The sequence below is a fragment of the Podarcis erhardii genome, assembly GCF_964252035.2.
Source record: "Podarcis erhardii genome assembly, chromosome: 13".
NCBI lineage: Eukaryota > Metazoa > Chordata > Lepidosauria > Squamata > Lacertidae > Podarcis > Podarcis erhardii.
The window spans coordinates 1,656,560-1,677,943 of NC_138502.1; the positions used below are offsets into that span (position 1 = coordinate 1,656,560).

The following is a 21,384-nucleotide window of genomic DNA, read 5'->3' on the forward strand; positions in this document are numbered from 1 at the left end:
ATTCCTTACGATAACTTGCAAGGCAGGCGCAGGGGCCGTGTCTGGCTCTGCAGATGTTGTGGATTCATGGTATCCTAGAATTGTGGCATTGGAAGAGAGCAAATTGGCATCTAGTCTAATCTCCCGCAGTGCAGGAATGAGAGCTATCAGTTGCATTTCTGTTATGCTTTCCCTTCAAATTAATCCCTAAGTGGAACTTCCTGGGATCATCCAGTTGGCTCTGGCAATTATGACCATATTATCACATGGCTCATTTTGCAAAGACTCCCGGTTCTTCCCAAAGGCCCACGCAGAATGCAGCTGCCACAAAAACCGGTCTACCCAGTGTGAATTTTTCCTGGGTTTGATACGGTTCCCCTTGCTGAGCAGAAGTGGCTGTGTTGTGCACAGGGCTCCTTTCACACTTGCAGTTTGGGGTAACCTTCAGACTCCTCTCTGAAGCGTTTTGCAAAGAGGCAGCTGCACAGAGAGGGTGTGCTGTTGTTTTCCCTTTTCTACTGTCCTAGGAAAAACAAACGCAACCCTCCACAAACCCAGCTCGAGAGAAGCGAGGCCACAGGTTTCGTAGAGGAACAGCGACCCTGTGTGGCCTTGCTGAGCAGTGCCGCCCCTGGAAATATGTGAACCTTTGTGGAAAGTAAAGGTAAAGGGACCCCTGACCATTAGGTCCGGTCGTGGCCGACTCGGGTTGCGGCGCTCATCTCACTTTACTGGCCGAGGGAGCTGGCGTACAACTTCCGGGTCATGTGGCCAGCAGGACTAAGCCGCTTCTGGTGAACCAGAGCAGCGCACGGAAATGCCGTTTCCCTTCCCGCCGGAGCGGTACCTATTTATCTACTTGCACTTGACGTGCTTTCAAACTGCTAGATTGGCAGGAACAGGGACCGAGCAACAGGAGCTCACCCCGTCATTGCGGGGATTCGAACCGCCGACCTTCTGATCGGCAAGTCCTAGGCTCTGTGGTTAAACCCACAGCGCCACCTGCGTCCCGTGTGGAAAGTGCTTGCCGTTAATACATGTTCGCTGGAGACCTTAACCCAGGGGTCAGCAAGCTTTTTCAGCAGGGGGCCGGTCCACTGTCCCTCAGACCTTGTGGGGGGCCGAATGAACGAATTCCTATGCCCCACAAATAACCCAGAGGTGCATTTTAAATAAAAGCACACCTTCTACTCAGGTAAAAACACCAGGCAGGCCCCACGAATAACCCAGAGATGCATTTTAAATAAAAGCACACATTCTACTCATGTAAAAACACACTGATTCCTGGAACGTCAGTGGGCCGGATTGAGAAGGCGATTGGGCCTGATCCGGCCTCCGGGCCTTAGTTTGCCTACCCATGCCTTAATCTATCATGCCATGGCTTAATTTGCAGTCGGGGCTCTCAGGTCTCAGACCCAGAAACCAGGTTCTCACGCCAGCCTCCCGTCTCTGAAACACTACTTCCAAGGCTGTGTGTATGTATTCTCACCCCCTACAGGCCAGATGGGAAACCCATAAGCAGGATTGGGGCACAAGAGCCACTCTTGCGATTTCCAGCAGAGCGTAGCCAACATGGCTCGCGGCCCTCGGTAGTCCTCTCCTGCTCCTGGTTTGCCCCATCCTCTTTTAAAGCCATTCAAGATGGAAGCCATCACTGTTTCCTGTGGCAGGGAGTTCCGCAGGTGAACTGAAGAAGGACTTTCTGCTACCTGCCCTGACCGTGAGCGCTGACGGGCCTGCCTTGCAAAAAAAAACATTTGTTAGCTCTGCCTCTTGATCCCAGAGCTCCCTTGGCTCCCCAAGCGGCAAGGACAACATACTCCTTACACGCAGAGAGGCGTCCTTTCTTCGCTACCCAAATCGAAAATTTGGGAGCCGACCTTTGCATGGCACGACATTCCACAAACCCGGATGAATTTTGCAGCGAGGTTGGGTGGGGTGGGGTGGGGGAGTCAAACAGAAACAATTTTATTTTTGCAAAAATTTAAGACAGGTTCCAATCGGTTACAAATAGTCCACACATTGAGACGCTTGGTGTTTGGAGTAAGTCTGTGGGGGTCAGGGTAGTGGAGGGGCTTTTGTCTTTTTTGGTCTGAAGCGGGGCAGATAGCCTGGAGGGGCAGGCGCGGCGATTTATTTGCAAGCACCCGGAGGGCGCTTTTGTCTGTGCAGAGTCCTTCGGCCCCTGGGGGGCTTCGTCAGAGGGGTGGCGCCTGCAAGAGAAGAGGCAGAATGAGGACATCAGAAGAGGCTTGCTGGGTCAAGGCAATTGTGGCCCATCTTGGCCAAAATCCTGGGTCTCTTTTTTATTTTTTTATTGATACAGCAAGAAAAAAGCGAAAACACAAATACTAAATTACACACAGGGATAACTATTGACACGGAATTTTCTTAACAAACAATAAAACATAAATTGGTCTTCACACTAAAGACCCAACCTCCCGCCTATTCCATACTTAATATATCTTAATTCTTATATCTGTCTTGCAACTATTACTGAAGTTCCTCGATTGCTGCAACAGAGTTTGAACTACTATATTTATATTTCAGATATTCTCTGAAAACCTCCCGTTTTGAAGCAAATTCCTGGTTTGATTTATTCTTTATTTTTTCCGATAGCCCGCCAAATTCGGCATATTCTGTCAGCTTTTGGATCCTGGTTCTCGCAGTGCCCAACCAGGTGGCCCAAAGCCAAACCCGCAAGCGGGATTCGAGTGCGAGAGCAGCTCTTCCCCTACTCCCTGGTTTCCAGCAACTCGCATTCAGAAGCATTATGTCATGGCTAGCAGCCATCAATATCCCTCTCTGTAAATCTACCCATTGCTCTGCCTTTGACCATGAAGGCATGGCTAGTAGCTAATTGCAACCCTCTCCTCCAAGAATTTGCCCAATTCTCTTATAAAGCCGCCTGTGGCAGGGAGTTCCACAGTTTAACGGCAGGTCTGCTGCTTCTGGCCCTGGAAAGAGCATATAGCAGCTATTGATGATGATGATAATTTATTTATACCCCGCCCATCTGGCTGGGTTTCCCCAGCCACTCTGGGCAGCCTCCAACAGAACACTAAAATTCAATAACCTATTAAACATTAAAAGCTTCCCTAAACAGGGCTGCCTTCAGATGTCTTCTAAAAGTCTGGTAGTTGTTCTTCTCTTTGACATCTGGTGGGAGGGCGTTCCACAGGGCGGGTGCCACCACTGAGAAGGCCCTCTGCCTGGTTCCCTGTAACTTGGCTTCTCGCAGGGAGGGAACTGCGAGAAGGCCCTCGGAGATGGACCTCAGTGTCCAGGCAGAACGATGGAGGTGGAAACGCTCCTTCAGGTCTACTGGGCCTTTGAGGCCATTTAGGGCTTTCAAGGTCAGCACCAACACTTTGAATTGTGCTTGGAAACGTACTGGGAGCCAGTGTAGGTCTTTCAGGACCGGTGTTATATGGTCTTGGCGGCCGCTCCCAGTCACCCAGTCTAGCTGCTTTATTCTGGATAGCCTCCTCCTCAATGGATTTGTCGAATTTTTATGAACTACCCAACGTGGTGGCGCTCAGTACAGCTTGCGGGAGCGAATCCCATCTTTTAAATCACATGCCTGATCCAACAGGGCTCTTCTCAGGCATTTATTTTTCCCTACTCTGTTTCCTGCTCTTTAACCAGCAACTGGTTTTGTAATAATAATAATAATAATAATAATAATAATAATAATAAATATTTTTATTTATATTCCGCCCTCCCCAGCCAGAGCTAGGCTCAGGGCAGCTAACACCAGTAAAATTACAATAAATACATAATGGGGGGGAGGGGAAATAAACCAATTTAAAATACTGGGTTAAAATACAATTTAAAATGCAGCCTCATTTTAATAGTAGCCCATAGATCAAGACCATAAGGGGAGGGAAACATAAGGGTCAGACTGAGCCCAAACCAAAGGCCAGGCGGAACAGCTCTGTCTTGCAGGCCCTGCGGAAAAATGTCAAGTCCCGCAGTAAGAGGACCTCTCCTCTTATTTCCTGACAGCTAAATCTGCGCGGGAATCTTTGGCGTTTCGGAAGGCCAAATCTCCTGCTTGCGGAGAGTTGCTTGCATGCCGAAGCCTGCGCTCGCTGAGCTCAGCGCGTCCAGGCTTCGCGGACCTCTCCGCAAGCGGCGGGAGCCAGCCCTGGGCTCCCACGGCTTGCAGAGAGCTGCCTGTTTGGGGACTGGGGTCGGGGGAAGCTCGGGCCTCCCCCGGCCCAGCCCCGTGCCTGGGGGGAAAATAATTTCCCCCCCTTTATTTCCCCCCCAAAAAACTAGGTGCGCCTTATGGGACGGTGCATCCTCTAGGGCGAAAAATACGGTGGTTAATGTAAGGAACCCACAGCCTCACACTCTCGAGGTGTTAAAAGGGCATTTGACAAATTTATGGAGGAGGAGGAGGTGCGAAAGGTCTACGGATTGTAGCTAAATTCTACCTCCAAGCCCAGAGGCAGTCTACCTGTAGGTAACAGTTGCCAGAGGGGGGCATGTGGTGGGAAAAGGGTATTTGTCGGCTGTCCAGAGACAAATAAGGGGATGAAGGTGGCGCTGTGGGTTAAACCACAGAGCCTAGGGCTTGCCGGTCAGAAGGTCGGCGGTTCGAATCCCCGCAATGACGGGGTGAGCTCCCGTTGCTCGGTCCCTGCTCCTGCCCACCTAGCAGTTCGAAAGCACCTCAAAGTGCAAGTAGATAAATAGGTACCACTCCAGCAGGAAGGTAAACGGCGTTTCCGTGCGCTGCTCTGGTTCGCCACAAGCGGCTTAGTCCTGCTGGCCACATGACCCGGAAGCTGTACGCCGGCTCCCTCGGCCAATAAAGCGAGATGAGCGCCGCAACCCCAGAGTCGGCCACAACTGGACCTAAGGGTCAGGGGTCCCTTTACCTTTACCAGAGACAAATAATTCTGTTTGTCGGCTGTCCAGAGACATGGTCAGCCATAGGATTCTGTTTAAAGCATATTTAATCGCAACAATTCAAACACAACACGTAGGAATAAGCCAATCAAAGTTCATAGGTACAACGTAACAGAGCCGTCTGTTCAAAACAGATATCTAAGGACAGTCTCACGTTAGTTCCAACAGAAGATGTCTCAAAAGTTTCCAAAGCAAAGTCTCAATAGTCTTCCAAAAGTTTCAACGGAAGACGTCTCAAAAACCTCAAAAGGACAGTGTCTCTGGAATTATGCCACTGTTTCATAATAGTCTTCATCAGTCTCCACCACTCTGTTACATTGTACATATGAACTTTCACTGGCTTATTCCTATACAGTGGTACCTCGGGTTACAGACGCTTCAGGTTACAGACTCTGCTAACCCAGAAATAGTACCTCGGGTTAAGAACTTTGCTTCAGGATGAGAACAGAAATTGTGCAGCGGCAGCAGGAGGCCCCATTAGCTAAAGTGGTGCTTCAGGTTAAGAACTGTTTCAGGTTAAGAACGGACCTCCAGAACAAATGAAGTTCTTAACCACTGTAATTTGAATGATATCATCATTCTATTATATATTCTCTACTAATTATTAGCCTACGTGTTGTGCTCGTATTGTTGTGATTGGTTCTTAAAGCATATTTCAAACACATTCCACTCCCCAATGCAAGAATCCTGGGAAGAAGAAGAAGAAGAGTTTGGATTTGATATCCCGCTTTATCACTCCCCTTCAGGAGTCTCAAAGTGGCTCACATTCTCCTTTCCCTTCCTCCCCCACAACAAACACTCTGTGAGGTGAGTGGGGCTGAGAGACTTCAGAGAAGTGTGACTGGCCCAAGGTCACCCAGCAGCTGCATGTGGAGGAGCAGAGACGCGAACCCGGTTCCCCAGATTACGAGTCCTCCGCTCTTAACCACTACACCATGCTGGGAGCTGTAGTTTGTTAGGGGTGCTGGGAGTTGTAGCTTGCGAGCGGCAAAACTACCGATCCCACGATTATTTGGAGCAGCGGTTCTCAACCTGTGGGTCCCCAGATGTTGTTGGACTACAACTCCCATCAGCCCTAGCTAGCAAGGCCAGAGCTCAGGGATGATGGGAGTTGTAGTCCAACAACATCTGGGGACCCACATGTTGAGAACGCTTGGGCAGGATTCCTGCTTTGCAGTGGGTTGGACTAGATGACCCTCAGGTCCCTTCTCACTCAACAATTCCATGATTCTGTGCCTGGATTCCATGAGCACTTGGAATCGATCCCAAAGGGATCCTTCTGTTCTTCCAATGCTTCCTGGTTGCCCAGAGAAGGCTCAGCAAATCCTGCTGCTTTGAACATGATCAGCGCAGAATAATCATCATCATCATCATCATCATCATCATCATCATTTATTTATTTATACCCCGTCCATCTACCTAGGTCTCCCCAGCCACTCTGGGCAGCTTCCAACAGAACATTAAAATACAATATTAAACATTAAAAGCTTCCCTGAACAGGGCTGCCTTCAGATGTCTTCTAAAAGTCTGGTAGTTGTTTTTCTCTTTGACATCTGGTGGACAACCTCACAGGGACTAGTGACTTGAGTAGGCATGTTAACCCCAGTCCAGCACGTGGAGGTGCTGAGAGAGGGGGCTTCTGAGATGCAGAGCCTGCCCATTCCCTCTCCCCAACCCCCTTTCCTCAGCGACTCCACGCCCAGGCTTACCGTTAGCACCCAAGGCCGCTGAGGGTCCCGATCCGGTCCAGCTTGATGCCAAAGCACCCTTGCTGGGCCATCTTCTTGGCTCGCCCCCGGAACTTCTTCTGGGTGCTCACAAAGTCTTTCAGGAAGTGGATAAAGGCGCGCTCCCCTGAGGAAGGGCCTGGGGGGCCGGGGGCATCGTGGAGGGGCTGCTGCCCGCGTAAGATCTGGGAGAGCGGAGGCGGGTGGTCTCCTTCGTTGGCCGACAGCAAGGCAGCCAGGTCTTCCCCAAGTATCTCCAGCAAGGACTGAAAAAGGAGGGAGACAGAGAGGAGAAATTTAACCCCCTTCAAAAAGCCCCCCCAAACCATCACCCCATAAGTAGGTCCCTGTGCCCCACTCCCAAAATTCTTACCCACCACCAATTCAATGTGCTATTTTATATCTTTGCAAAAAAATAGTGCATTGGAATGCTTTCGAAGATGTGGGGTCAGATAAGTGGGGTTTGAGACAGAAGTGGGGTCTCCTGGGGTCCTCTACTTACCTGGGTTGAGTGGACAGGGGTCTGGGAGGCCAGGGGCAGGAGGAAGAGGACGAGGGAGGCAGGCAAGACCTTCATCTTTCCCCCCCAAAACAAGCCAGCGAGTTTCTCCTTTGGGATGTCGGGCAGGTGGGCTGCCTTAACCCCCCAGGGGCGAGCGGAAGGGTGGCTTGGGAGCGTCTGGCCTGCCTGTCTCCCCAGCTGCCGTTCTTATAGGGGTGCTAGGACCACCCACCCTATCTCCCCAGGCAACAGGGGCCACCCCCTGCTGGCAAGCCCAAGGGAGCCAGGGGGGTGTCTTCCTGGGATGGTGACTGGAGGGGGACTTTTGTCCCCCAGTGAAAGGCATGTGTTGCCCAGGGGACGGGTTACGGGAAGGGGGGGGAGGTGGAGAAAGGGCAGGGAGTGGGGGCTGGCTGGCAGGAAGGCAGGAAGGCAGGAAGGCAGGAAGGCAGGAAGGCAGGAAGGCAGGAAGGAAGGAAGGAAGGAAGGAAGGAAGGAAGGAAGGAAGGAAGGAAGGAAAGGCGGCCTGGATAGGTAGAGAAGCAGCAAAGGGTTAGAATCATGGATGGGTCAAAGGCACCCCAGAGGTCATCCAGCCCAGCCCCCCGTGAGACAGGGTTGTCTGGAAACACAGAAGAGGAAGTAAACCCCATAACGGGAAAACACAAGAAATTTATTGGATAGTAACATCAAAATGAATTTAAAATGTATATTAGGACTATTGTCGAACAATATTTGTAAATGAATATAGACCGATAACAGGGACGCGGCTGGCGCTGTGGGTTAAACCACAGAGCCTAGGGTTTGCCGATCGTAAGATCGGCGGTTCGAATCCCCGCAACGGGGTGAGCTCCCGTTGCTCGGTCCCTGCTCCTGCCAACCTAGCAGTTCGAAAGCACGTCAAAGTGCAAGTAGATAAATAGGTACCGCTCCGGCGGGAAGGTAAACAGTGTTTCCGTTACAGATAGGTAGCCGTGTTGGTCTGCCATAGTCAAAACAAAACAAATTCCTTCCAGTAGCACCTTAAAGACCAACTAAGTCAGTTCTTGGTATGAGCTTTCGTGTGCATGCACGAAGTGTTTCCGTGCGGTGCTCATCTCACTTTATTGGCCAAGGGAGCCGGCGTACAGCTGGTCATGTGGCCAGCAGGACTAAGCTGCTTCTAGCGAACCAGAGCAGCGCACGGAAACACCGTTTACCTTCCCGCTGGAGCGGTACCTATTTATCTACTTGCACTTTGATGTGCTTTCAGACTGCTAGGTTGGCAGGAGCAGGGACCGAGCAATGGGAGCTCACCCTGTCGTGGGGTCCCTTTACCTTTACCTTTAGGGGTTTGACTATCCTGTGAGAGGGAGTTCCACAGTTCAAAAATGTGCTGGAAGGGCTTTCTTTCATCTGTTCTGAATCTCCCAACAGTTTGGCTTATGAAGGTCTGGAGGTTCTTGCTAAACCCCCAAGCAACGGCTTTCTCTCTCCCCCCCACCACAGCCTCTTCCCAACGCCTCCTTCATCCCGTAAGCCCCCCCTCCCGCGAAATCCATCTTCCCAAGGGGAAACCTGGGGTTGCCAAGGAAACCTCCTCCTGCCTCTCCCCTCTGCCTCCCAGGGGTCTGAGAAAAGGCCTGGCTGATTCTTGCCGCTCTCCAGGGAGGTTGCCCCAGAGACCGGCAAAAGTCACCCAGGGGCCCTGCCATTCTCCTCCTTCGTGTTATTCTGGGATGGAGGGCAAGAGGTAGTGTGGGGAGGTGAAGGGAGATGGGGGATCTAGGGAGGGGGTCTTTCCCCTGTAGGGGGCGCAAATTGAGGAGAGGAGCAGGTGGGGTTTTTGCAGGGTTTTCCAGAGGGCAGCAAGTCACAAACCGAAAGACCGCCGTGAATTTCTCTACAGCTGTTCAACCCCTGCAAAGGCCTATGCAGCCAAAGAACGTATTGGAAAAATTTATAGGGAAAGGTTTATTGTTTTGAGCGCATTCGATTGTGAGATAAAACATAGAATCATAGAGTTGGAAGAGACCACAAGGGCCATCGAGTCCAACCCCCTGCCAAGCAGGAAACACCATCACTTATAGTTAATTTTAACATATTGTAACCTAGTTTTTTTTCCCTTTTAATGCATTAACAATCTATCTGTACCTAGTTCCTTCTAATATTTCTGCCAAAGCCATATAGCTTCATACCACCTTAAGACAGAAAATAGATGAAGATGGAAAGGACTTGCTGAAATAGTTAATTGAAGTGGAATACAAAAAGGGAGGCGTTGAGGAAGTCAATGAAACAAGTGTATGAAAGTTAAGATCGAAAATATTGGAAGTGTTTTTAATTGTTTTTGTTTTTGTTTTGTTAATTTAATGTTTTATGTAGTGTTTTTGTTTTTGTTTCTGTCTTTCTATGTTTAACTTTTCTTTTTTCTTTTTGTAATTTCCAAAATCTTAATAAATATTATTTTTTTTTAAAAAAGGAAACACCATCAGAGCACTCCTGACATATGGTTGTCAAGCTTCTGCTTAAAGACCTCCAAAGAAGGAGACTCCACCACACTCCTTGGCAGCAAATTCCACTGTCAAACAGCTCTTACTGTCAGGAAGTTCTTCCTAATGTTTAGGTGGAATCTTCTTTCTTGTAGTTTGGAGCCATTGCTCCGTGTCCGCTTCTCTGGAGCAGCAGAAAACAACCTTTCTCCCTCCTCTATGTGACATCCTTTTATATATTTGAACATGGCTATCATATCACCCCTTAACCTCCTCTTCTCCAGGCTAAACATGCCCAGCTCCCTTAGCCGTTCCTCATAAGGCATCGTTTCCAGGCCTTTGACCATTTGGGTTGCCCTCCTCTGGACCCGTTCCAGTTTGTCAGTGTCCTTCAATATGCGAAGGGAATTGACAGGAAGTCAAAACTGAAGAAAAGATTTTGTAAGATAAAAGGGGAAAAAATATTTACTTTCATTATTATCTTTTGTGTGTGTGTGTGTGTGTGTGTGTGTGTGTGTATCTGTACATATGTGTGTTTTTGTATGGAATGTTTGGGAGGAAATAAGACGGTAAATAACAAATAAACTAAATATTGATGTGTGTAATTTTTATTTCTCAATTATATTTAGTGGTAGTATTGTTGCAATGTTTTTGGTAACATAAAATCATTCAATAAAAATTATTTAAAAACAACAACAACAACAAAGGCCTATGCAGTCGTTCTGGAAAAGGCTTGAGTTAAGACTTTGATGATCCACTTGGACCAGGGCAGTCAGTGTGCTGCCCTCTAGATTTCACAGAATTGTAAATTTGGGATGCACTCCAAGGGTCATCTAGCCCAACCCCGTGCTGTGCAGGAAACACAGCTGTTAGATGACCACTCAACCTCTGCTTAAAAACATCCAATGAGAGAACACCACGCTCCAAGGGGGTCCATTCCACTGCTGAACAGCTTTTACCATCAGAAAGCTCTTCTTAACATTTATTTATTTTTAATTAATTAATTTTTTATACTGCCCATTCAAGGATCACGGGGCAATTTGCAATATAAAGGCAAAGGTAAAGGAACCCCTGACCATTTGGTCCAGTCCTGACCGACTCTGGGGTTGCGGTGCTCATCTCGCTTTACTGGCCGAGGGAGCCAGCGTACAGCTTCCGGGTCATGTGGCCAGCAGGATTAAGCCACTTCTGGCGAACCAGAGCAGCACATGGAAACGCCATTTACCTTCCCGCTGGAGCGGTACCTATTTATCTACTTGCACTTTGAGGTGCTTTTGAACTGTTAGGTTGGCAGGAGCAGGGACCGAGCAACGGGAGCTCACCCCGTGGCGGGGATTCGAACCACCAACCTTCTGATCCGCAAGTCCTAGGCTCTGTGGTTTAACCCAAAGAGCATTGGGCAAGTTAATGGAGGAGGAGGAAAGCTATTGATGGCTCCCAAATTTGCAATATAGAAACACCAAAATACATAACATAGTACCAAACTTCCCTTGACCTGGAGACTAGACTTCTGTTGATGCAGCCTGGAATAGCGTTGGCCTTTTTCGCTGCTGCATCACACTGTGGGCTCATGTTAAGTTTGTGGTCCAACAAGACCCCTAGATCCTTGTCACCTGGTCTACTGGTAAGCCAGGTTCCCCCATCCTATATTTCTGTAGTTCATGGGTAGGCAAACTAAGGCCCGGGGGGCAGTTCCAGCCAAATCGCTTTCTTAATCCAGCCCGCGGGCGGTCTGGGATTTAGCATGTTTTTACATGAGTAGAATGTGTCCTTTTATTTAAAATGCATCTCTGGGTTATTTGTGGGGCCTGCCTGGTGTTTTTACATGAGTAGAAGTTGTGCTTTTATTTAAAATGCACCTCTGGGTTATTTGTGGGGCATAGGAATTCGTTCATTTTTTTTCCTTCACAATATAGTCCGGCCCCCCACAAGGTCTGAGGGATGACGGACCGGCCCCCTGCTGAAAGTTTGCTGGCCCCCAACCTAGTTCTTCCTGCCTAAGCGTAGGACCTGACATTTGTCCCCACCGAAATTCGTTTTGTTCGTTTGGACCTAGTTCGGAAATCTGTTAAAGTCGTTTTGACTCCCGATTCTGTCTTCGGCGGTGTTAGTTACCCCTCCCAGTTTGGTGTCACCTGCAAACTGGATGGGCATCCCCTCATTTTGGACTCACAGCTGTCCATGGAGGCGCAGGTCAATTCTGTGTCCAGGGCAGCTGTCTGCCTGCTCCATCTGGTACGCAGGATGAGACCCTCCCTGCCTGCAGACTGTCTCACCAGAGCGGTGCATGCTCTAGTTATCTCCCGCTTGGACTACTGCAATGCGCTCTACGTGGGGCTACCTTTGAAGGTGACCCGGAAACTGCAATTAATCCAGAATGCGGCAGCTAGACTGGTGACTGGGAGCGGCCGCCGAGACCACATAACACCGGTCCTGAGAGATCTGCATTGGCTCCCAGGATGTTTCCAAGCACAATTCAAAGTGTTGGTGCTGACCTTGAAAGCCCTAAACGGCCTCAAAGGCCCAGTAGACCTGAAGGAGCATCTCCACCCCCATTGTTCAGCCCGGACACTGAGATCCAGCTTTGATGGCCTTCTGCCGGTTCCCTCATTGCGAGAAGTGAGATTGCAGGGAACCAGGCACAGGGCCTTCTCGGTGGTGGCGCCCGCCCTGTGGAACACCCTCCCACCAGATGTGAAGGAAATAAGCAGCTATCTTCTCTTTAAAAGACATCTGAAGGCAGCCCTTTTTAGGGAAGTTTATAATATTTAATGCTGTATTGTTTTTAACACAGAGAGGCTGGGGAAACTCAGCCAGATGGGTAGGGTATAAATAATAAATTATTATTATTATTATTATTATTATTATTATTATTATTATTATTAATCAATTCCTCCATCCAAGTTTGTTTATTAAGCTGCAACAGGCCCGGGACAGGATTCTGTAGCACCCCACCTGCCTCTTTTTACCAGGCTGGCAAGCGTGTTCTGGGTTCAGACATTCAACCAGCTACAGGTAGACCTGGGTATTTGCACAATTGAATGCCTCCTCTGAAGGAGAGAGTGGCGGCTGCGAAGACGGCAGCCGTGGGGTTTTCAATTAGCCGGCGAAGTGGAGGTTTTTCCGTAGGGTCGAGGCAGGAGCCCACACACCTGGGACGTCGCTGGGGAGAATGGCGCTCCTCCCCTTCCATTGTGCCTTTTAATTAATGGCCCCGCATCAGCCAGGATTAAGCGGCTCAGGCAGCTAATTAAAAAGGGAGGCTTAATGCTTGTTAAGGCGCGCTGATGGGCTTTGTCCAGCCGTCATGCGCAACACAGAGGCAGGGCGCACATCGCCAACCCTCAGCCCCGCAAAAGAGGGGGCCGCCCCACTTCAGGATCGGGGCTTAGCTGAGCAGATGGGCATTCCTGAGGGAGACGAGATGGGTGCCCCAGCAACGGGTGTCGCGCAAGGGACAGGCGTGGGCCCAGCCAGCGCCACTGCCCTCAGTAAAGGCCCCCTGCACCCCATGTAAAGGTAAAGGGACCCCTGACCATGAGGTCCAGTCGTGGCTGACTCTGGGGTTGTGGTGCTCATCTCGCTTTACTGGCCGAGGGAGCCAGCACACAGCTTCCGGGTCATGTGGCCAGCATGACTAAGCCGCTTCTGACGAACCAGAGCAACGCATGGAAACACCGTTTACCTTCCCGCCAGAGTGGTACCTATTTATCTACTTGCACTTTGACGTGCTTTCGAACTGCTAGGTTGGCAGGAGCAGGGACCGAGCAACGGGAGCTCACCCCGTCGCGGGGATTCGAACCGTCGACCTTCTGATTGGCAAGTCCTAGGCTTTGTGGTTTAACCCACAGCGCCACCCACATCCCATGCACCCCATGTACCCAGAGGGAATTCTGTGGGTGCAGCTTCTTCGCGCCCCCCCCAGCCTCTCGCCTCCCCACATGCTCTCACACATTTCACCAATGGTTCTGCGGGAGAAGACCCACGGAATGGAAGAACTGTGGGGTTGGAGGGGACCCCCTGCAAAGGAAAAAGCACAGCTGAATAATCAGCCATCCCAACCTCTGTTTGAAAACCTCTGAAATAAAAAATTTAAGGTCTTATATATATATAAAATAAATGTTCATAAATGTACCAACCAAGGACGTACATAGATATGTGGACCGCATATCTGGAGCAGCACAGGAAGACCGCCCTGAAACCATTTTGACTCCCAAACTGACCAAATGTTTTCTCTGCAAGGAGGGAGGGGGTGAGGAAACCTTCCCATTGTCTCAGGAATTGGGAAATCGCCATCTCAAAGGAATGGCCAGACTACCAGGAAAAGCAATCAGATAAGGCATTATCAGATAACCTGGCAGACAGGGTAAAAAACAAGGCACTCGGATTTCTGTTGTAGACCGCCTTTTCTGGGATGTAGGTATGGTGTTTGTGGGGGGTGGTCTTGGGTTACACCCCTTCTGTGATGTGTGCATGATGTCTGGAGGGGTGGTCTTGAGCTCCAGGGCAGGGAATTTAAAATGTCTATATAAGGGCAGGCACACCTTTGTTCTGGGTCCTCCTCCGTCCTCCTGCATGTGGTGAGTGGGGGACCCTGTTGCAACAGTTCAATAAAGATCAGGCTTACGAGCTGCTTTGCTTCTCAATATTCTCTGGTTGGCCTCTGTTCTTTTCTCCTACTGATGGAGAACCTACAAAGGACTCTAGAAGGGCTTTTGTGTCCCCCAGAAGGGAATAAGGGCAGATTTTCGTTTACAACACCTCCGACGAAGGAGAGGACGCCACCTTCTGAAATCATGGAATTGCAGAGTTGGAAGAGACTCTCCAAAGGTCATCCAGTCCAAACCCCTGAAATGCAGGAATTGCAGTTGAAGAACCCTTGACAGATGGCCACCAACCTCCGTTTAAAAGAGAGTCCACCATGTTCCATGCGAAGGAAGTCCCCAACTCACCAAGGCTTTACGACCCATCAGCTACCCTCCATTTAGCCGGCTGGTCAAAGCTGTTCCAAGCCAGCGGCCCTGACCTTGTCTAGTGGCAGCCAGTTCCACAGGTGAATTTCACAGATTAATATCCCAAGCGGGGCTTGGGGGGGGGCTTGCATGGAAGGGGCTTGGGAACAAGGCTCCTGGGTCCTTTGGGATTTCAACCACTTTCCAGTCACACCGGGGGGGGGGGGGCGCGGAGGGAGAGGGGGGAGAGACAAAGGAAAGGCAGCGTATGACGTAGTCTGCACCAGAAGGGTGTCTCGAGGACACAACTCATCCCCCTGCCTCCACCCCCAGCTCTCTGTGGCCGCTTGAAGGCTAAAAATAAATACTTTGACCCCCACATCTTCACAACCTCTGTGGCGGTGAATGGGGATCCTTGCAGAAGGGGACAGCAGGGTGCATTCCTGGCCAAAACCTGGATGGTTCCCCTGCCAACCAAGGTATTCAGGCTTCACTCGGTTGGCGTCATAGGAGGCTTCTGCCTAAATGGGAGTTTGGGGGTGAAAGGCCTCATTGATCCCATCGCTCTGTCCCCCGTCCCCATTTTTCTTCCCTTCCTGCCTGATGGAGAACAGAGAAGTCTGGGTTCGTGGGACCCACCGAGGGGGGAAAGCAACCTCCATCACTCCGACAGGCTTGTTGTTAATATTTGGACATGAGTGCCTGGTGCCACGTAACACCACGCCGCACTGTGGCCGGCTGCGGCCGCATGGTTGCACACAGCGATATCGTTTCCTGTTTGTGGAAAGCGATGAGGCGGCAGAAGCAATAATAATAATAATAATAATAATTCATTATTTGTACCCCGCCCATCTGGCTGGGTTTCCCCAGCCACTCTGGGTGGCTTCCAACAAAGATACAGTGGTACCTCGGGTTACATACACTTCAGGTTACATATGCTTCAGGTTACAGACTCCACTAACCCAGAAATAGTGCTTCAGGTTAAGAACTTCGCTTCAGGATGAGAACAGAAATCGTGCTCCAGCGGTGCAGTGGCAGCAGGGGGCCCCATTAGCTAAGTTGGTGCTTCAGATTAAGAACAGTTTCAGGTTAAGAATGGACCTCCGGAATGAATTAAGGACTTAACCTGAGGTACCACTGTACTTTAAAATGCAACACATTAAAAACTTTCCTGAACAGGGCTGCCTTCAGATGTCTTCTAAATGTCAGGTAGTTGTTTATCTCTTTGACATCTGGTGGGAGGGCGTTCCACAGGGCGGGCGCCACCACCGAAAAGGCCCTCTGCCTGGTTCCCTGTAGCTTTGCTTCTCGCAATGAGGGAACCGCCAGAAGGCCCTCGGAGCTGGACCTCAGTGTCCGGGCAGAATGATGGGGGTGGAGACGCTCCTTCAGGTATACTGGGCCTTTGAGGCTGTTTAGGTCTTTAAAGGTCAACACCAACACTGTGAATTGTCCTTGGAAATGTCCTGGGAGCCAATGTAGGTCTTTCAGGACTGGTGTTATGTGGTTCCGGCAGCCGCTCCCAGTCACCAGTGTAGCTGCCACATTCTGGATTAGTTGTAGTTTCCGGGTCACCTTCAAAGGGAGTCCCACGTATGTGGGCTCAGCAAAAGCAGAAGCAAACTTCCAAATTTCTTCAAAAAACAAAATCGCAAATATAATAGAGGAATATAATCTTAGTTGGAAGGGACCACAGGGGGTCATCGAGCCCTGAAATGCAGGAATCTGCAAGAAGCCATGACAGATGGCCGTCCAACCTCTGTCTAAATACCTCCAAGGAAGGAGAGACCACTACCTCCTATGGTAGTCTAGATCAGGAAGGTACTTCGGGAGCCAGTGTGGTGTAGTGGTTAAGAGCGGTAGTCTCATAATCTGGGGAACCGGGTTCGCGTCTCCGCTCCTCCACATGCAGCTGCTGGGTGACCTTGGGCCAGTCACACTTCTCTGAAGTCTCTCAGCCCCACTCATCTCACAGAGTGTTTGTTGGGGGGGAGGAAGGGAAAGGAGAATTCACTACAGTGGTACCTCGGGTTAAGAACTTAATTCGTTCCGGAGGTCCGTTCTTAACCTGAAACTGTTCTTAACCTGAGGCACCACTTTAGCTAATGGGGCCTCCCGCTGCCGCCGTGTCGCCATTTCTGTTCCCATCCTGGAGCAAAGTTCTTAACCCAAGGTACTACTTCTGGGTTAGCGGAGTCTGTAACCAGAAGAGTCTGTAACCCGAGGTACCACTGTACTCTGGTATCACCAGAAGCGGCTTAGTCATGCTGGCCACATGACCCGGAAAAACTGTCTGCGGACAAACGCCGGCTCCCTCGGCCAGTAAAGTGAGATGAGCGCCACAACCCCAGAGTCGTTCGCGACTGGACTTAACTGTCAGGGGTCCTTTACCTTTGTTGTTGTTTAGTCGTTTAGTCGTGTCCGACTAGGTACCTTTCTTGATCTACATTCTGCATTGTAGCTGAGCTTCTGTTACTGTGGCTCAGATCAACCTCAACGCCTTCTAGGGAGCTTTGACCCTCTTCACTTCCCTCTTCAACTTTCCTTTTGTTGTTGAGTCGTTTAGTCATGTCCGCCTTTTCGTGGCCCCCTGGACCAGAACACGCCAGGCACTCCTGTCTTCCACTGCCTCCCGCAGTTTGGTCAAACTCATGCTGGTCCCTTCGAGAACACTGTCTCCCAGCAGGAAGTGTGGCTATTTATCCTCCACAAAATTGTCTTAATCCAGGCATAGGCAAACTCGGCCCTCCAGATGTTTTGGGATTACAACTCCCATCATCCCTAGCTAACAGGACAGGGATGATGGGAGTTGTAGTCCCAAAACATCTGGAGGGCCGCGTTTGCCTATGCCTGGTCTAGACCTCTTTTGGCAGCTAAGACAGGCTGGCAAGGCATTAAAAGCCCTTCTCAGTCTGCCCAGGTTATGGGGCTGGATCTGCTCCTCAACCCTCGTTATGATCGTCAGAAAGAAAAAAGTCTCATCCCAAGCCACCCCATGGAAGCGACACATTATTAATTCTGGTTTGGGGCGTTGGGAGTCCACATACTGGCTAAATCAAACTGCCATATGGAAGGGCAGTCTATCTGAATATCTGCTGGAACCTAGGAAGAGCCTGCCTTTCACAGTGGCCAAGCAGAGTTATATAGGGATTTTTGTTGTTGATTCGTTTAGTCATGTCCGCCTCTTCATGACCCCCTGGACCAGAGCATGCCAGGCCCTCCTGTCTTCCACTGCCTCCCGCAGTTTGGTCAAACTCATGCTGGTCGCTTCCAGAACACTGTCCCACCATCTTGTCCTCCGTCGTCCCCTTCTCCTTGTGCCCTCCATCTTTCCCAACATCAGGGTCTTTTCCAGGGAGTCTTCTCTTCTCATGAGGTGGCCAAAGTCTTGGAGCCTCAGCTTCAGGATCTGTCCTTCCAGTGAGCCCTCAGGGCTGATTTCCTTCCGAATGGAGAGGTTGGATCTTCTTGCAGTCCATGGGACTCTCAAGAGTCTCCTCCAGCACCAGAATTCAAAAGCATCCATTCTTCGGCAATCAGCCTTCTTTATGGTCCAGCTCTTACTTCCATACATCACTACTGCCTTTACCTTTACCTTTACCTATTATTACATGGGGTTAGACAAACTCATGGCAGACAGGGCTATCAATAGCTACAGCCTGCCTCCACAGTTGGAGGCAGCCATGCTTCTGGACAGCATCTTCTGGAAACTGCAAGAGGGGAGAGTGTAGCTCTTGCCTTTGAATCCTGCTTGCAGGTTTTCCCATAATGGGAATCCGGTTGGCCACTGTGAGAACAGGATGGTGGACTAGAGGGGCCGTGGGCCTGATCCACCAGGGCTCTTCTTAAGTTCTGACATGTGAACCTATGAAGAAACCTGGTAGATCACACCACAGGCTTATGAACTAGCTCACCATCCTGTTTCCACAATGACCAGCCCAATCCCTATGGCAAGCTCAGTTTGTGACGAATCTTCTGACGAGCAGCAATGAATCAAGTGCAAAGGCCTTCAAAAAAAAGAAGAGGGGGGAAAAAGAAAAGAACGGTTGCTTAAAAACCAGAAATCCCAGGGGCAAGGAGGGGGGTGACATGGAAGATGGCACATTCCTGCTCATTCTTGCCCTGCCCTGGCACTCTGCCGGGCTCCCTAAAACACCACCTGATTTACGGGCAGCGTTTAGGGGAAAGCCGTAAAGAGTTTTTACAGTAAGAAGGGACAAAAAAAAGGCACAAGCGATCAGCCAAAGAGAAGGTTAAGGGGAGGTGCCTGGGCTCACATGCCAGCTGGTGTGACTCTCTGCCAACCTGCCTTGGAGAGAGGTGGTAGAATAGGGCACCGGGCTTTGGGGTGTGTGTCCGGCTCAGATGGAGAGCCCCGTGATTGTGAAGTAAAGCTTGCATCCTGCAAAAGGCTGGAGACAGGCAGAACTCCTGGCTCCCATTACCCCTTCTGCATGCCATTCTCCTCCCAGAAATCCCTGCAGTTCTGACCCTTTCTTCCCTCGTCTGTTGCAGAACACCCCACTTCCCCTCAGCTCTGAGCCTAGAAATCCCAGCTTTTGATTTCCTCCCTCGCTGCAACAGCAGGGACAGTGTAGGGAGAACTGAAGAGGTTCTTGACTGGAGGAGGTCATAAGTGGCACTGGCTCGTAGGTTTTTTGGGAAAGGCATTAATTCTTCGCATTTCAGCAAGTTGCAGCTGCACTGAGGGAGGCAACAAAGCAAGGCCTACAAATACTATGAGCAAAAACCCCACCGCGTGTTTTAACTACTTCTTCCAGTCTGGGAAAAGTGACACCGGCCATTCCCAAGCATCCCTGAGATTTTGGGTCCTGAGAAATGGGATAGAGGGGCAACATCCTTTTCCCACTGGGGAAAATGTCTTCTCTAAGATGGGGGCATGTATGGAGTGCAGGCATTAACACCCCGTAGTAACACATCCTGTGCCAATTGTTGAGAATAAGCTACAGGTTATACGCAGGGGGCGCTGTGGGTTAAACCACAGAGCCTAGGACTTGCCCATCAGAAGGTCGGCGGTTCGAATCCCCGCCAAGGGGTGAACTCCCATTGCTCGGTCCCTGCTCCTGCCCACCTAGCAGTTCGAAAGCACGTCAAAGTGCAAATAGATAAATAGGTACTGCTCTGGCAGGAAGGTAAACGGCGTTTCCGTGCGCTGCTCTGGTTTGCCAGAAGCGGCTTAGTCATGCTGGCCACATGACCCGGAAGCTGGACGCCGGCTCCCTCAGCCAATAAAGCGAGATGAGCGCCGCAACCCCACAGTCGGTCACAACTGGACCTAATGGTCAGGGGTCCCTTTACCTTTGTTGTTGTTGAGTCGTTTAGTCGTGTCCGCCTCTTCGTGACCCCCTGGACCAGAGCACGCCAGGCACTCCTGTCTTTCACTGCCTCCCGCAGTTTGGTCAAACTCATGCTGGTCTCTTCGAGAACACTGTCCCACCATCTTGTCCTCTGTCGCCCCCTTCTCCTTGTGCCCTCCATCTTTCCCAACATCAGGGTCTTTTCCAGGGAGTCTTCTCTTCTCATGAGGTGGCCAAAGTCTTGGAGCCTCAGCTTCAGGATCTGTCCTTCTAGTGAGCACTCAGGACTGATTTCCTTCAGAATGGAGAGGTTTGATCTTCTTGCAGTCCATGGGACTCTCAAGAGTCATGCTGGCCACATGACCCGGAAGCTGTACGCCGGCTCCCTCGGCCAATAAAGCGAGATGAGCGCCGCAACCCTAGAGTTGGTCACGACTGGACCTAATGGTCAGGGGTCCCTTTACCTTTACCTATCCTCCTCTCAGTGGCTGGGACAGAAATGTGGGCTTCCTAGATACCCACTCTCCTGTGATTGCAAGTCCCTCGGGGCAGAGATCTACTGCTTCGTACTTTGCAAAACAATTTGCATGTTGTTGTTGTTGTTCAGTCGTTTAAGCGTGTCGACTCTTCATGACGCCATGGACCAGAGCAGGCCTGGCACTCCTGTCTTCCACTGCCTCCTGCAGTCTGGTTAAAATTTGCAAGTAAGGTGGCGCAATCATCCTTCTCAAATCAGCTTTTCTTCTGGAGAACCCAGGAGAGTGGGATATCAGCCCCTATCCCTAGTGGAAAGCTTTATTAGACACCTCCTCGCTGCCCACTCCATCCTGCCCCCCAAGTTAGCTTGCTCTAGTCACCAAAACACACCTGATACAAAGCGCATCTTCACTTGTCTTTTTTGCCTCCCTGTTTTCAGCGACAGCAGCGTCATCCATGTCACACGTGAAGCAACCATTTGGAAAAGGAGCATAGGAAGAAGCTATCTTTTGGTCCAACCAGCAAAATACTGCCAACACTCACAGCATGCCATCCAACATAGGGACATCCTATTCAATAATATGGGACGTGGGTGGCGCTGTGGGTTAAACCACAGAGCCTAGGACTTGCTGATCAGAAGGTTGCCGGTTTGAATCCCCGCGACGGGGTGAGCTCCCGTTGATCGGTCCCTGCTCCTGCCAACCTAGCAGTTTGAAAGCACGTCAAAGTGCAAGTAGATAAATAGGTACCGCTCCAGCGGGAAGGTAAATGGCATTTCCGTGTGCTGCTCTCGTTCGCCAGAAGCGGCTTAGTCCTGCTGGCCACATGACCTGGAAGCTGTACGCCGGCTCCCTCGGCCAGTAAAGCGAGATGAGCGCCGCAACCCCAGAGTCGGCCACGACTGGACCTAATGGTCAGGGGGTCCCTTTACCTTTATTCAATAATAACAATAATAGCAATATTAATAATAATAATAATATTTATATCCCACCCATTTGACTGAGTTGTCCCAGCCACTCTGGGTGGCCTCCAACATATAAA

At 50.4% G+C, this 21,384-nt stretch overlaps 1 protein-coding gene across 1 annotated transcript; it reads right to left on the reverse strand.

The window, feature by feature from the left end:
- Nucleotides 1–1,931: 1,931 nt before the first annotated feature.
- On the reverse strand, nucleotides 1,932–7,585 carry LOC309326826 (C-type natriuretic peptide-like). The gene is made up of 3 exons (XM_081835863.1): nucleotides 7,129–7,585; nucleotides 6,609–6,892; nucleotides 1,932–2,192 (listed from the first exon to the last, which is right to left on the reverse strand). Exons 1-2 carry the CDS (start codon nucleotides 7,201–7,203, stop codon nucleotides 6,611–6,613), a joined length of 357 nt encoding a protein of 118 aa, XP_081691989.1. The 5' UTR covers nucleotides 7,204–7,585; the 3' UTR covers nucleotides 1,932–2,192; nucleotides 6,609–6,610.
- Between the last annotated feature and the right edge of the window lie 13,799 nt (nucleotides 7,586–21,384).